Below are 17,195 nucleotides of genomic sequence, written 5' to 3' on the forward strand. Positions count from 1 at the left end.
CCACGGTGCTGCCCTCAGAACATGGACAGGCAACTTTTCAGGTCAGGACCCTTCTTCAGATGAACTACAGACCAGTGAGCCTGACATCAGTGGTGGATAAGTTATTGGTTAAGGTTCTGAGAGACAGGATCTACATACATTTCCCAGTCAAGGACTAATTAGGGATTGTGCTTTTGTACACAGGAAATAATGTTTAGCCAATTTGATTGGAGTTTTTAAAACAAAAGTAGATGACCAAGAAGGTTGATGAGGGCAGTGTGATAGACATTCGTACTGGACTTTAGCAGGGCCTCTGACACGTTACCACGTGGTCAACAGGTCTGGAAGCTTAGATCACATGGGATCCAGGCGATCTAACCAATTGGATTCCAAATTTACATGAGGAGAGGAGAGTGGGTGGTGGAGGGTGTCTTTTGGACTGGAGGCCTCTGACAAAGTGATGTTCTACAGGGAATAGTGCTGGGTCATTAATTACATTAATGAATTCTATGTGAATTAGAGGTGTTGGTAAATAAGGTTAGTAAGTTTGCAGCTGGATGAAAAATCAACACCAGTGGATTCAATATTTGAAGCAGCATTTGGTTTTAATTTCATTGATTTATTCAATAATGTGTGAATTGATTGATTGATTGAATTTAAAGGCAGACGGGGCAGGATGGAGAGGGGCCTCACTTGCTTTTACACGCTCCGTGTGCACCGCAAGAGCCGTGCTCTCCCACCACATCCTCGGTGATGGTTTCATCAGCACCAACATTTGCCTTCACCCGCTTGCCCACCAGGTTGAAGATGTGGCTGGGATCCACGCCACTGGGCACTGCCACCTTCACAGTCATCATGTCCAGTGTCAGTATCGTTCCCGCCGCAATGGGCACCTTGGCAATGACAGACTTGCCCAGCTGCAAGAGAACAAGGAGGGAACTCAGGGCTGACCCACCATCACAGGTCACAGCAAGACCTGCAACCACCTACAGTGAGAGCGGGGAGAGGGGCTTGTTGCTGTAACACTGAGAGCGGGGAGGGGAGGGGGGCTTGTTGCTGTAACACTGTGAGATGTGGGAGGGGGGCTTGTTGCTGTAACACTGTGTGATGTGGGAGGGGGACTTGTTGCTGTAACACTGAGAGCGGGGAGGGGAGGGGGGCTTGTTGCTGTAACACTGAGAGCGGGGAGGGGAGGGGGGCTTGTTGCTGTAACACTGAGAGATGTGGGAGGGGAGGGGGGGCTTGTTGCTGTAACACTGAGAGATGTGGGAGGGGGGCTTGTTGCTGTAACACTGAGAGCGGGGAGGGGAGGGGGGGCTTGTTGCTGTAACACTGAGAGGGAGGGGAGGGGGGCTTGTTGCTGTAACACTGTGTGATGTGGGAGGGGGGCTTGTTGCTGTAACACTGAGAGCGGGGAGGGGGGCTTGTTGCTGTAACACTGAGAGATGTGGGAGGGGGGCTTGTTGCTGTAACACTGAGAGCGGGGAGGGGAGGGGGGCTTGTTGCTGTAACACTGAGAGAGGTGGGAGGGGAGGGGGAGCTTGTTGCTGTAACACTGAGAGGGAGGGGAGGGGGGCTTGTTGCTGTAACACTGAGAGCGGGGAGGGGAGGGGGGGCTTGTTGCTGTAACACTGAGAGAGGTGGGAGGGGAGGGGAGGCTGTTTGCTGTAACACGGTGAGAGGTGGGAGGGGAGGCTGTTTGCTGTAACACTGAGAGGTGGGAGGGGAGGCTGGTTGCTGTAACACGATGAGAGGTGGGAGGGGAGGCTGGTTGCTGTAACACGGTGAGAGGTGGGAGGGGAGGCTGTTTGCTGCAACACTGTGAGAGTGGGGAGGGGAGGCTGGTTGCTGTAACACGATGAGAGGTGGGAGGGGAGGCTGTTTGCTGTAACACTGAGAGGTGGGAGGGGAGGGGAGGCTGGTTGCTGTAACACGGTGAGAGGGGATGCTGGTTGCTGGGCAGTGCCTACCTTGTTATGACAGGCCAGTTCGCAGGGCAGCATCTGTTTGAGGGGCGATCCCAGGGCCTTCTCCACAGTGCGGATGCAGTGGACCAGCTCTCTCAGCTCGGCTGGCTCCAGAGACGCTTGGTGGTCACTGCCCTTCCAGCTCTTGTCCAGGGTGACGTGACGTTCCAGCACCTTGGCTCCCAGAGCCACCGCAGCAATGCTGATCGCTATTCCAGTCTCATGCCCAGAGTATCCAATGGGAATGTCCGGGAACTCCTTCTGATATTCCTGATGGGGGTCAAAGCACAGAACATAGAACAGTACAGGAACAGACCCTGCCACCCACAACCTTGATTAGTACAGGTGTCAGGGATTATGGGGAGAACGCAGGAGAACGGGGTTAGGAGGGAGAGATAGATCAGCCAATGCCTTGATGAGCCGAATGGCCTCATTCTGTTCCTGTCACTGAGGACAACCCCAGAACATGGCACCAAGTTACACTGATCTCCTCTGCCTCTACATTATCCATATCCCTCCATTTCCTGCATATCCATGTGCCTATCCAAAAGCTCAAACACCACTATCGTATCTGCCTCCACCACCACCACTGGCACCACGTTCCAGGCCCCCACCACCCTCTGTGCAAAAGATTTGCCCTGCACATCCTCTTTAAACTTTCCCCTTCCGACCGTAAAGTAGTGCCCTCTAGTCTGAAATTTGCAACCTTGATATAAAAGGTACTGACTGTCTACCCTACCTAAGAAAGTTAATACCCATTTTTACAGATCTATCGAAACATAGAAAATAGGTGCAGGAGGAGGCCATTTGGCCCTTCGAGCCAGCACAGCCATTCATTGTGATCATGGGTGATCATCCACAATCAGTAACCCGTGCCTGCCTTCTCCCCATATCCCTTGATTCCACTAGCCCCTAAAGTTCTATCTAACTCTCTTTTAAATTCATCCAGTGAATTGGCCTCCACTGCCCTCTGTGGCAGAGAATTCCACAAATTCACAACTCTCTGGGTGAAAATGTTTTTTCTCACCTCAGTTTTAAATGACCTCCCCTTTATTCTTAGACTGTGGCCCCTGGTTCTGGACTCCCCAACATTGGGAACATTTTTCCTGCATCTAGCTTGTCCAGTCCTTTTATAATTTTATACGTTTCTATAAGATCTCCTCTCATCCTTCTAAACTCCAGTGAATACAAGCCCAGTCTTTCCAATCTTTCCTCATATGACAGTCCCGCCATCCCGGGGATTAACCTCGTGAACCTACACTGCACTGCCTCAATAGTAAGGACGTCCTTCCTCAAATTAGGAGACCAAAACTGCACATAATACTTCAGATGTGGTGTCACCAGGACCCTGTAAAACTGCAGAAGGACCTCTTTGCTCCTAAACTCAAATACAATCGCATTTGTCTGGGAAACAGATAAACCCTCTCCCTGTCATAAACACGCTGAAGGTTGCATCGCGGTGCTTTGGAAACGGAGGAGCTGAGGATTGAAGGAGAGCTCGGATGTCAGTGGAGACACTGGGGTGAAGTTTCATAGAAACATAGAAAATAGGTGCAGGAGGAGGCCATTCGGCCCTTCGAGCCAGCACCGCCATTCATTGTGATCATGGCTGATCATCCACAAATCAGTAACCCGTGCCTGCCTTCTCCCCATATCCCTTGATTCCACTTCCCAGATCTCTATCTAACTCTCTCTTAAATTCATCGTTTGCTGTGCAGCGGGACAAGTGGCCAGAGGACAGGGCAGAACCGAGAGGTGGTGGCGTTCCGACGTCACTGTCTGACTGGAGCGGGTGGACAGGAGGAAGAAGGGTAACTAGTTTTGGAAATTTCAGATGAGTGAGGGACAAACACCGAAACATGGAAAACAGGGTGCAGGACGTTTGAGCCAGCACCGCCATTCAATATGATCATGGCTGATCATCCAGAATGTTCCCCGTTCCTGCCCTCTCCCCATGTGACTGAGTGAGTGAGGTTGTGCATTTTGTGATCAGTGTGGGGTGGCAGGAGGGAGGAGGAACAGCGGCGGCAAGCCTCGTTTGTCTACATTGCTCTACCGCGAGGAGCCGTGGGCATTGTACTGACGGTGAGGACTCGCAGGTGGACATCTTCAGGCTCCAGCGGGTAGGCACTGGTACACTGCAGCAAGCAGAAGTTGGGGTTGATGGGCTTCACGGTCTGGTACACTTTCCTCATTATCTCCATGCTCTGCATGCCGCTAGAAATCACCATCGGCCGCCCTGGGGACACAAAGACGCCAGAGTCAGTGGCAACAGTCTCAGAGTTGGGGAAAGAAGCATCAGTGGGCACAGTCACACTCAGAGCAATGACAGTGGGGACAGTCACACACACAGCGACAGTGGGGACAGTCACACACACAGTGACAGTGGGTACAGTCACACACACAGAGCAATGACAGTGGGTACAGTCACACACAGTGACAGTGGGTACAGTCACACACACAGAACAGTGACAGTGGGTACAGTCACACACAAAGTGCAGTGTCAGTGGATAGTCACACAGTGACAGTGGGGCCAGTCACACACACAGAGCAGTGTCAGTGGGTACAGTCACACAGTGACAGTGGATACAGTCACACACACAGAACAGTGACAGTGGGTACAGTCACACACACAGTGACAGTGGGTGCAGTCACACACAGCAGTGTCAGTGGGTACAGTCACATACACAGATCAGTGACAGTGGGTACAGTCATACAGTGACAGTGGGTACAGTCACACACAGTGACAGTGGGTACAGTCACACACACAGATCAGTGACAGTGGGTACAGTCACACACAGTGCAGTGACAGTGGGTACAGTCACACACATAGTGACAGTGGGTACGGTCACACACAGTGACAGTGGGTACAGTCCCACACGGTGACAGTGGGTACAGTCACACACACAGTGACAGTGGGTACAGTCACACACACAGTGACAGTGAGTACAGTCACACACAGAGCAGTGTTAGTGGGAACAGTCACACACACAGCAGTGTTAGTGGGCACAGTCACACACACACACAGCAGTGTCAGTGGGTACAGTCACACACACACACACAGCAGTGTCAGTGGGTACAGTCACACACACACACACAGCAGTGTCAGTGGGTACAGTCACACACACACACAGCAGTGTCAGTGGGTACAGTCACATACACAGATCAGTGACAGTGGGTACAGTCATACAGTGACAGTGGGTACAGTCACACACAGTGACAGTGGGTACAGTCACACACACAGATCAGTGACAGTGGGTACAGTCACACACAGTGCAGTGACAGTGGGTACAGTCACACACATAGTGACAGTGGGTACGGTCACACACAGTGACAGTGGGTACAGTCCCACACGGTGACAGTGGGTACAGTCACACACACAGTGACAGTGAGTACAGTCACACACAGAGCAGTGTTAGTGGGTACAGTCACACACACAGCAGTGTTAGTGGGCACAGTCACACACACACACAGCAGTGTCAGTGGGTACAGTCACACACACACACACAGCAGTGTCAGTGGGTACAGTCACACACACACACAGCAGTGTCAGTGGGTACAGTCACACACACACACACACACAGCAGTGTCAGTGGGTACAGTCACACACACAGTGACAGTGAGTACAGTCACACACACAGCAGTGTTAGTGGGTACAGTCACACACTCACAGCAGTGTCAGTGGGTACAGTCACACACACACACAGCAGTGTCAGTGGGTACAGTCACACACACAGCAGGGTAAAGACCCTGTAGCATCAGCGGAACAGTCTCCCGGAGAAGGGCAGGGAATTTTGGAACTGCACTCGCCTTTCTTGGCAGCTTTCTCCAGATACAGAAAGTTATTGGTGTCTCCAGAACCAACTTTGAAGAAAGGCACATTTAGTTCGTGGAGAAATTCTACCGCCATCTGGGAAGACAAAAGAACATTAATGGCTTTGCCTGTGATCACCCGTCTCTGACCCAGGGCACCTTCACCTCACTCCTGCTAATCGCTTGCTGACTCCCACAGGCCCGGCCTCTACACATTTCTGTCTGCACCTCGCAAATGTGATCGTTAACACTGAACTCGTCAGGACATGGCACGGTGGCGCAGCGGTAGAGTTGCTGCCTTACAGCGAATGCAGCGCCGGAGACCCGGGTTCCATCCCGACTACAGGTGCTGTCGTAGGTTTGTAGGTTAATTGGCTTGGTAAATGTATAAATTGTTCCTAGTGGGTGTAGGATAGTATTAATGTGCGGGGATCGCTGGTCGGCGCGGACCCGGTGGGCCAAAAGGGCCTGTTTCCGTGCTGTATCTCTAAACTAAACTAGGACAGGGAGCTGTCAGCCACTCGGTCTCGAGGGCATTGTCATCCATTCAACATCTACCTGGTCACGTCTCGAGTCAAGACCCTGCACCTTTGGTGTCTACCCAGCTCATTCCCAAAGGGAACACTGTCCACTGACTCTCTGCAAAGTCCCGGAGCCTGCAGAAATCAGGCCCCTGAGCAACACCAATACCAGGCACTTCACCCACTCACCCTCGCGTGCATTTATACTTTCACACTGCAGTTATCATGGTGACGGAAAGCACATATAAGGGGCGCCACAGTGGCACAACGGGTAGAGACGCTTCCTCACAGCACCAGAAATCCAGGTCCGATCCTGACCTCAAGTGGTGTCTGAGTGCAGTTTGCACATCCTCCTTGTGTGACCACATGTGCTTTCTCTGGGTTCAAAGGTTAATTGTCCCTCTGTAAATTGTCCCTAGTGTGTCGGGAGTGCATGAGAAAGTGGCACAACATAGAACTAGTGTGAGCGGGTGATCGGCATGGAATCGGTGGGCTAAAGGGTGTGTTTCATGCTGTATCTCTGAACATACAGAGCCTCTCGGACAGACTTTCAACGCAATGAAGCAGTGCAGGACCCAACAGGCAGTGACAGAATTCTGAATTTGACTGCAGCTTGCAGTCCCAGCTCACAGGCAGCACTGCCATTACATTGACCCTCCACAAACAGGGGGCTCTTCTCTGCAGGCCGTTGCATGAGGTACGCAACAACCTAGGGTGGCATGGAACGCTCCAGTGGGCAGGAGCAAGGGGAATTCCAAAGCTTTAGGTACATCCAGTGTTGCAGAGGTAATGTTTTAAGAGCCGGAGCTGTCACTGGTGCGGGAGCGACCGCTGTTAAATTCCCCGCTGTTCATTTTGGCTTTTTCTTTTTTTTCCAGAGTTGCCAGAGCGGCGCTCTGGTGACCTCTGGCAGCACTGCACCCCTGGGTACATTAACAGCAAGGGTAGCTAGGCAAGAGTGGGAGCCACGACAGCCCAGAACGGCAACGTGTGCAGCCAGGGAAAGCAGCAAATGTCAGCAACAGCAGCAGGGATAAATGAGCCGAGTGATCGCAGGACGCTGAATGTGTCATCAGTAATGAGGCCGGAGGAACTCTCAAGGGGTAGGTTTAACCTACACTTGCAAAGGTGGGGATTAAATCAAAGATAGCCTGTGTGGAGGAAAGATCTGCAGATGCTGGTTTAAATCGAAGGTAGACGCAAAATGCTAGAGTAACTCAGCGGGTCAGGCAGCATCTCTGGAGAGAAGGAATGGGCGACGTTTCGGGTCGAGACCCTTCTACAGACTGTGGAGTTGTACGTTGGCCCTTATTGCAAGAGGATTTAAGTTTAGTAGCAAGGAGGTCCTACTGCAGTTGTACAGGGCCCTGGTGAGACCGCACCTGGAGTGTTGTGTGCAATTTTGGTCTCCTAATTTGAGGAAGGACATTCTTCCTATTGAGGGAGTGCAGCGTGGGCTCACCAGGTTAATTCCCGGGATGGCGGGACTGACATATGATGAAAGAATGGGTTGACTGGGCTTGTATTCACTGGAATTTAGAAGGATGAGAGGGGATCTTATAGAAACATATAAAATTCTTTAGGGATTGGACAGGTTAGATGCAGGAAAAATGTTCCTGATGTCGGGGAAGTCCAGAACCAGGGGTCACAGTTTAAGAATAAGGGGTAGTCCATTTAGGACTGAGATGAGGAAAGTCTTTTTCACCCAGAGTTGACTGACCTACCAAAATAGTCAATGAATCACATATCACAGAAACAGGCCATTCAGCCCAACTATACACACCAACAAAGATGCCCACCACTTGTCCATGTTTGCCCCTCTGAACCTTTCCTATCCATGTATCTGTCCATATCTCTGAAATGTTGAGATTGCATCTGCCCGATCTACTTCTATACATCCACCAGTACTTGATTGATTGATTTGATTGAAAGATACAGCATGGAAACAAGCCCTTTGGCCCACCGTTAATGCAGCCCATTAATTACCCATTCACACTAATTCTCTGTTAACCCACTTTCTCATCCACTCCCTGCACACTTGGGCAATTTAGAGATGGCCAGTTAACCTGCAAACTCGCACGTCCTTCGGATGTGGGAGGAAACTGGAGCTCCCAGAGGAAATCCACACAGGTCACAGGGAGAACATCTAAACTTTGTACAGACAGCACCCAAGGTCAGGGTGGAACCTGGATCTCCGGCACTGTGAGGCAGCTGTTCTATTTTGAGGCCCAGCGCAAATTGGAGGAATTGTAGTTTATACCCCAGTAGTATGAACATTGACTTCTCTAACTTCAGATAGTTCCTGCTTTCCCTCTCTATCCCCTCCCCCTTCCCAGTTTTCCCACCAGTTTTCCTGTCTCCAACTACATTCTTTCTTTGTCCCACCCCCTCCCCTGACAAGGGTCTCGACCCGAAACGTCCCCCATTCCTTCTCTCCAGAGATGCTGCCTGTCCCGCTGAGTTACTCCAGTATTTAGTGTCTACCTTCTATGTTGATGTCGGTTTTACAGCATCTGTGATGTTTACAGTGCAAGGCACCTTTCATGTCAAGTCACAAATCAGTCACAAAGCGGTGATCCGCACCCGACAGATGAACCCACCTCATCCATGCCAGACGCCGTGAAGAAGATGCCAACCTCCTCTGCAAACTTTGCCAGCTCGCGGTACTGTTGGTGACTGAACTCCAAGAAGCGTTTGTGCTCTCCGTACGTGGCTCCCCACGAGTGCTGCGAAGTGTACGGCCTCAGCAGAGCTGCCTTGTTGAACTTGTGCTCCAGCTCACTCTTCTGGAACTTGGCACAGTCGGCCCCGCATTCCTAGAGCCAACAGCAAGACCGATCAGACAGCTCACCTTCCAGGCCCTGCATTACGTGGCATTACCCAATGCCCAGCACATCCCCCCCACCCCCAGTACAACAGCAAGACTGGTCAGACAGCTCACCTTCCAGGCCCTGCATCGTACCTTAAGTTTAGTTTTAGAGATACAGCATGGAAACAGGCCCTTTCGGCCCGCGCCGACCAGCGATCCCCGCACATTAACACCATCCTACACCCACTAGGGACAATTTTTACATTTACCAAGCCAATTAACCTACAAACCTGCACGTCTTTGGAGTGTGGGAGGAAACAGAGGATCTCGGAGAAAACCTACGCAGGTCACGGGGAGAACGTACAAACTCCGTACAGACAGCATCCGTAGTCGGGATGGAACCCGGGTTTCCGGCGCTGCATTCGCTGCAAGGCAGCGACTCTACCGCTGCGCCACCGTGACCGTCCAAGTGAGTAACACTGGCACAAATACCAACAACTGCCTGTTCTTCAAAATAGTCCCATTGATTGATGGAAAGATACAGCATAGAACAGGCCCTTCGGCCCAGCAAGTCCAGCCGACCATCGATCACCCGCTCACACTAGCTTCGTGTTATCCCATACTGACCAGATTTCTTACATCAGACACATCCAAACACCACTTAATGTTCACGCCTCAGAGCAGAACAGAACCATTGTGAAGGGAAATTGAATAAAATGCACACCTCCAACATTGAGGCACACTATGTTTCATGAGGCCAGAATTACAGCAGTGCCAGGAAGTCAGGATAATGGACCATACAACTACAGGCAGCACCTAAACTAAAACTAGCTAAACATCTGTGGAAAGATAATGCTTCAGATCCAGGTCTCTTAGCTAGAACTGTTTTACTCTACTTTAGAGATACAGCCTCTTCGGCCCACCATGTCCATGCCGACCAACAATCACCTATTCACACTAGTTCTATGTTATCCCACTCCGTTCATCCACTTACTACACACACATTTTTGGGTTGTGCTAGGAAACTGGTGCACCCGGAGAAAACCCACACGGTCACAGGGAGAACGTGCAAACTTCGCACAGACAGCACAGGGAAAGAGAATAAAAGCAGGCTGGTTTCAGAAGAGAATAATGGAGATGGATAGAACTAAGGGAATCTCTCGAATAGGACAAAAATCAAATGACTTATAGTGGCAGCAATGTCTGTGCTGTGCTGTGCTAACAGCAGGGCTGTGCAACAGGCAAATAGAGCAAATGAGCTACAGCTGTTGGGTGTAATCTGGAGTTCAGCAACCTGCTTGTCCACATGGAAGCAGTTGCTGCCCGGCCTTCATAGAAACATAGAAAACAGGTGCAGGAGGAGGCCATTCGGCTCATCGAGCCAGCACCGCCATTCATTGTGATCATGGCTGATCATCCACAATCAATAACCCGTGCCTGCCTTCTCCCCATATCCCTTGATTCCACTAGCCCCTAGGGCTCCATCTAACTCTCTCTTAAATTCATCCAGTGATTTGGCCTCCACTGCCCTCTGTGGCAGAGAATTCCACATAACGAGAGGATTTGAGTATAGGAGTATAGGTCCTTCTGCAGTTGTACAGGGCCCTGGTGAGACCACATCTGGAGTATTGTGTGTAGTTTTGGTCTCCTAATTTGAGGAAGGACGTCCTTGCTATTGAGGCAGTGCAGCGTAGGTTCACGAGGTTAATCCCCGGGATGGCGGGACTGTCATATGAGGAAAGATTGGAAAGACTGGGCTTGTATTCACTGGAGTTTAGAAGGATGAGAGGGGATCTTATAGACATATAAAATTATAAAAGGACTGGACAAGCTAGATGCAGGAAAAATGTTCCCAATGTTGGGCGAGTCCAGAACCAGGGGCCACAGTCTAAGAATGAAGGGGAGGCCATTTAAATCTGAGATGAGTAAAAATGTTTTCACCCAGAGAGTTGTGAATTTGTGGAATTCTCTGCCACAGAAGGCAGTGGAGGCCAATTCACTGGATGAATTTAAAAGAGAGTTAGATTGAGCTCTAGGGGCTAGTGGAATCAAGGGATATGGGGAGAAGGCAGGCACGGGTTACTGATTGTGGATGATCAGCCATGATCACAATGATTGGCGGTGCTGGCTCAAAGGGCCAAGTGGCCTCCTCCTGCAACTATTTTCTATGTTTCCTCAAGGTGTGTAGTGACAGGGCAGGACGGTCAGAGTGGGAGTGGGCTGGGGTCACAGGGAGGCCAGTAAGAAGCTCGGCCAAGGGCGGCACAGTGGCGCACTAGGGAGAGCTGCTGCTGCTTCCCAGCGCCAGTGACACGGGCTCCATTCCCACCTCGGGTGCTGTTGTACGGACTCTGTACATTCTCCCTGTGACAGTGATATTTCTCCGGGTGTTCTGTTTTCCTCTCACAACCCAAAGACTTTTTGTCAGTTTCTCTTTATCTAACCCTAATGCATGGTTAATTGGCTTCTGTAAATTGCGTGCAAGGAGTGGATGAGAAAGTAACATACAACTAGTGTGAATAGGCGATCGATGGTCGGCGTAGACTCGATGGGCTGAAGGCCCTGTTTCTATGCTGTATCATCATTTAACTAAAAAAAACAGTGGCCCCAACTGCCTCCACTTTTACTGCGCTGGTGTGGGGGAGACACTTGGTGAACAGCAACACTGGGTGGGCCATGTAGGTGGCTCTGTCACCAGGAAGGAATGTTAGTGTGTCTGTGAGGGGAAGGGTGGACGGACACACCCGCCAATACCTGCAGTAGCCTTTGCAGTAGTGCTGAATGTAACTGAACAGGAATCAGTGATTGTATCTCCTGCAGCTGCAGCACATGTCCCTGCATCCACACCCGCAAGAAATGCAACACCTGTCCCTGTACCCACCACCCCTGCAACTGCAGGGGATACAACACCTGTCCCTGTACCCACCACCCCTGCAACGCATGCCTCTGTACCTCCATCCCCATCCTGCAACAGAGGTAACGTCCGTCCCTACACCACCTCTGTCACCTCCATCCAGGGACCCTGGCAGTCCTTCAGGTGAGATGAGGTTCACATGCACCTCCTCCAACCTCATCTAATGCGAGTAAGGAAGCTTGGAAGATGAGAGAAATTATGAGGTTCTGATCAGGAAAAAGGAGGCATGGGATAGATATGGGCAGCAGGGATCAAGGAGGGATTTCTGGAACTTGGGAACATAGTTGAGGAAATCATGAGATCACAAAGGAGATAGCCATGGAAGTAAGGAAAGGAAATCCATGGAGATGTTATGTACATTAAGGGAATGGGTAGAGGGGTGGAGGCAGGATCCAGTGCCACGTCCCCCAACCTCCGCCCCTCTACCCTCAGGGTCCTACCACCCCACACACCCCTGCCTCTCCCCCCACCCCTCCCTCCCTCTCCCCCCACCCCCTCCCTCCCTCCCTCTCCCCCCACCCCCTCCCTCTCTCTCCACCCATCCCCTCTCTCCACCCTCCCACTCTCCACCCACCCCCTCTCCTCCCCCTCCCTCCCCTCTATCCATCCACCCCCCTCCCCTCTCTCTTCCTCCCCTCTATCCATCCACCCCCTCCCCTCTCTACCCACCTCTCCCCCCCTCCTTTCTCCCCCACCCTCTCCCTCTCTCCTTTCTCCCCCACCCTCTCCCTCTCTCTCCCCCACCCCCACCCTCTCTCCCCCTCCCCCACTCTCTCCCCCTCCCTTCCTCCCTCCACCCCCTCCCTACCCACCCCCTCCCCTCTCTCTACCTACCCACCCCCTCCCCTCTCTCTACCTACCCACCCCCTCCCCTCTCTGTGTACCCCTCCCCTCTCTCTCCCCACCACCCCTCCCCACCCTCTTCATGTATCCCCTCCCCTCTCCCCCCACCCCTCTTTCTTCATACTCCCTCTCTCTCCTCCCCCGCTCCTCTCTCTCCTCTCTTCCCCCTCCTCTCTCCCCCTCCCCTCTTCTCCCCTACCCATCCTCCCCCTCTCCTCCCCCTCCCCTCTTCTCTCCTCCCCATCCCCCCCTCTCCTCCCCTCCCCCCCTCCCTCTCCCCCTCCTCTCCCCCTCCCCCTCCCCCCCCTCTCCTCCCCCTCCCCCCCCTCTCCTCCCCCTCCCTCTCCTCCCTCCCCCTCTCCTCCCTCCCCTCCCTCCCCCCCGCTGCCCACCTTGGCCATGCGGATCATGCGCTTGGCGATGTCCAGGTCGCCCTGGTGGTTCTGCCCGATCTCGGCGATGATGAAGCAGGGGTGCTGCCCGCCCACCGAGCGGCCCGGGCACAGCTCGAACTGCAACGACATCGCGGCGGGGAGTGGGAGACAGAGCGGGTCCGGGCGGTGACAGAGCGGGGGACAGAGCGGGTCCGGGCGGTGACGGAGCGGGACCTGGTCGAGGGGGCGGGGAGGGGGTCGCGCCTGCGCCCTCGCCCCTCCACCCCCCTAGCAACGGGCCCATATCCGGTTCCGGCTGCTGTTGCTAGGCGACGGGGGAGGGGGATGGGATGCGATGTCGCGCCTGCGCCCCTCCCCCTCCCTGGCAACGGGTACACATCCGGTTCCGGCTGCTGTTGCTGGGCGACGACAGACCCGGACCCGGTCCCAGGAACGATGTCTGTCTGCGCCGAACATGACGCCAAGCCAACTCGCTGGTCCCTGCACAGAGTGATCAGCAGATCAAGGCAGGTGGGGAGGGGGGTAGCAAAGGTAAGCCGAGGGAGAAGATATTTGTAGGAAAAATAACTGTAGATGCAGGTTTAAATTGAAGGTAGACACAGAGTGCTGGAGTAACTCAGCGGCTCAGGCAGCATCTCTGGAGAGAAGGAATGGGCGACGTTTCTGGTCGAAATATAGAAACATAGTAGGTGCAGGAGGAGGCCATTCCACCCTTCGAGCCAGCACCACCATTCATTGTGATCATGGCTGATCATCCACAATCAGTACCCCTGTGCCTGCCTTCTCCCCATATCCCCTGATTCCACTAGCCCCTAGAGCTCTATCTAACTCTCTTTTAAATTCATCCAGTGAATTGGCCTCCACTGCCCTCTGTGGGTGAAAAAGTTTATTCTCACCTCAGTTTTAAATGGCCTCCCCTTTATCCTTAGACTGTGTCCCCTGGTTCTGGACTCCCCCAACATTGGGAACATTTTTCATGCATCTAACTTGTCCAGTCCTTTTATGATTTATACATCTCTATAAGATCCCCTCTCATCCTTCTAAACTCCAGTGAATACATGCCCAGTCTTTCCAATCTTTCCTCATATGACAGTCCCGCCATCCCGGGGATTAACCTCGTGACCCTACGCTGCACTGCCTCTATAGCAAGGATGCCCTTCCTCAAATTAGGAGACTAAAACTGCACACAATACTCCAGATGTGGTCTTACCAAGGCCCGAGACAACTGCAGAAGGACTTCTTTGTTCCTGTACTCAAATCCTCTCGTTATGAAGACCAACATACCATTAGCTTTCTTCACTGCCTGCTGTACCTGCAAGCTTACTTTCAGTGACTGGTGTACAAGGACACCATGGTCTCGTTGCACTTCCCCTTTACCTAATCTGACACCATTGAGATAATAATCCGCCTCCTTATTTATACCGCCAAAGTGGATAACCTCACATTTATCTACATTGTACTGCATCTGCCATGCATCTGCCCACTCACTCAACCTGTCCAAGTTACGTTGCAACCTCCTAACATCCTCTTCGCAGTTCACACTGCCACCCAGCTTTGTGTCATCTGCAAACTTGCTAGTGTTACTTCTATTTCCATCATTCAAATCATTAATATATATTGTAAATAGTTGCGGCCCTAGCACCGAGCCTTGCGGCACTCCGCTCTCCACTGCCTCTCATTCTGAAAAGGACCCGTTTATTCCTACTCTCTGCTTCCTGTCTGCCAACCAATTCTCTATCCATGTTAATACCCTACCCCCAATACCATGTGCTCTAATTTTGCTCACCAACCTCACTAACCTTGTGGTGCCTTATCAAAGGCTTTCTGAAAGTCTACATCCACTGGCTCTCCTTCATTCATTTTACTTGTCACATCCTCAAAAAATTCCAGAAGATTATTCAAGCAGGATTTCCCCTTCATAAATCCATGCTGACTTGGACCAATCCTTTTACTGCTATCTAAATGTACCATTATCACCTCTTTAATAATTGATTCCAGCATCTTTCCCACCACCGATGTCAGGCTAACTGGTCCATAATTCCCCGTTTTCTCCCTCGCTCCTTTCTTGGAAAGTGTGATAACATTAGCTACCCTCCAATCCACAGGAACTGATCCTGAATCTATTGAACATTGGAAAATGATTACCAATGCGTCCACCTCCTTGAGTACTCTGGGATGCAGACCATCAGGCCCGAGGGATTTATCAGCCTTTTCAGAATGAGAGGTAGTGGAGAGCGGAGTGCCGCAATGCTCGGTGCTAGGGCCGCAACTATTTACAATATATATTAATGATTTGAATGATGGAATTAGAAGTAACACTAGCAAGTTTGCAGTCTACCCAATACTATTTCTTGCCTAATGCAAATTTCTTTCAGTTCCTCTGTCTCCCTTAATCCTCTGACCACTAGGGGTAGTCAATATGGTTTTATACTCAGCTTAAATATCAGCTGGGAAGACAGAAGATCCAACGTCAGCGTGCTGAATTAAGCAAAATCATCAAGCATCGAAGCCTTCGTCATCAAAGACCAACTAAGATGGAGCGTTCATGTTGTTCGGATGGAAGACGTGCATCTACCAAAACAAGCCTTCTCCTCCCAGCTTAAAGAAGGCAAACGTAAAAGAGGCGGACAAAAGAAAAGATTAAAAGACGCCTTAAAAGCCGATGATACTCAGGAGATCATAGCTCAGAAATATGATTGTTTTTTTGAAGAAGTGATGACGAAGGGTAATGAGGCAAGGCCGTAGATGACTATGAACTTCAGCAGGGCATTTGATAAGGTGCCACATGATTTGGTTTAGTTTAGTTTATTGTCATGTGTACCAAGGTACAGTGAAAAGCTTTTGTTGCGTACTAATTAGTCAATGGAAAGACAAAACATGATTACAATATACAGATACATGATAAATGGAATAAGGTGAATAACGTTTAGTGCAAGATAAAGTGCAGTAAAGTCTGATCAAAGATAGTCCAAGGGTTTTGAATGAGGTAGATAGTAGTTCACGACTGCTCTCTAGATGGTGGTAGGATAACAGCTGGGAAGAAACTGTTCCTGAATCTGGAAGTGTGTGTTTTCACACTTCTATACCTTTTGCTCTATGGGAGAGGGGAGAAGAGGTAGTGTCCAGGATGTGACATCCTGAATTATGCTGTTTGCCTTGCCGAGGCAGTGTGAGGTATAAATGGAGTCAATGGAAGGGAGGTTGGTTTGTGTTATGGTCTGGACTGTGTCCACAATTCGCTGCAATTTTTTGTGGTCATAGATGGATCTGTTCCCAAACCAAGCTGTGATGCATCCCGATAAAATGCCTTTAATAACGCATCTGTAGAAGTTGGAGAGAGTTGTTGGGGACACGCCAAGCTTCCTGAGCCTTCTAAGGAAGTAGAGGTGTTGGTGTGCTTTCTTGGCCGTTGTTTCAATATGGGTGGTCCAGGACAAGTTGTTGGTGATATTTACTCCTGGGAATGTGAAGCTATCAACCATCTCTACTTCGGCACCATCAATGCAAACTGGGGTATGTGTACCACTTCACTTCCTGAAGTCGATCACTATCTCCTTTGTCATGCTGACATTGAGGGAATGGTTGTTGTCTCGACACTGGTTGACGAGGTTCTCGATCTCATTCCTGTACTGCATCTCATCATTATTTGATATCCGGCCCACAATGATGATGTCGTCTGCAAATTTGTAAATTGAACTCATCACACATCACTTTAATTTCATGTTTCAATTCCACTCATCGCCTTAATTTCATGTTTCATGTACTTTTATGACTGTCGGTAGATCAATTTCCTTCCTGGGATAAATAAAGTTCTATCATATCATATCGAATTAGATTTGTACTTGACTGTACAGTCACGGGTGTATAAGGAGTAAGGGAACGTATCCTTGGTGTAGACCGGATTATGAAATACCTACCCTGTGATGTATCTTGGGAGCATTAAAGATATTGTGA

General features: G+C 50.9%; 1 protein-coding gene across 1 annotated transcript; it reads right to left on the bottom strand.

Annotated features, from left to right (window-relative positions):
* Positions 1-543: 543 nt before the first annotated feature.
* nansa (N-acetylneuraminic acid synthase a) lies at positions 544-13,511 on the bottom strand. Its single transcript, XM_078407822.1, has 6 exons — positions 13,239-13,511; positions 8,881-9,096; positions 5,757-5,856; positions 4,031-4,185; positions 1,950-2,216; positions 544-896 (listed from the first exon to the last, which is right to left on the bottom strand). Exons 1-6 carry the CDS (start codon positions 13,368-13,370, stop codon positions 669-671), a joined length of 1,098 nt encoding a protein of 365 aa, XP_078263948.1. The 5' UTR covers positions 13,371-13,511; the 3' UTR covers positions 544-668.
* Positions 13,512-17,195: the final 3,684 nt, after the last annotated feature.

This window comes from Rhinoraja longicauda, chromosome 1 (assembly GCF_053455715.1).
Source record: "Rhinoraja longicauda isolate Sanriku21f chromosome 1, sRhiLon1.1, whole genome shotgun sequence".
NCBI classification, from domain to species: domain Eukaryota; kingdom Metazoa; phylum Chordata; class Chondrichthyes; order Rajiformes; family Arhynchobatidae; genus Rhinoraja; species Rhinoraja longicauda.

What these genes read in the sequence shown, in the direction of transcription:
- nansa (XM_078407822.1), bottom strand. Translation starts at nt 13,370, where the DNA reads ATGTCGTTGCAGTTCGAGCTGTGCCCGGGCCGCTCGGTGGGCGGGCAG. An exon ending in GCATGATCCGCATGGCCAAG is followed by an intron (nt 9,097 to 13,238) that starts GTGGGCAGCGGG and finishes TGTTGGCTCTAG; the next exon opens with GAATGCGGGGCCGACTGTGC. An exon ending in GGAGAAAGCTGCCAAGAAAG is followed by an intron (nt 4,186 to 5,756) that starts GCGAGTGCAGTT and finishes TTGTGTCCCCAG; the next exon opens with GGCGGCCGATGGTGATTTCT.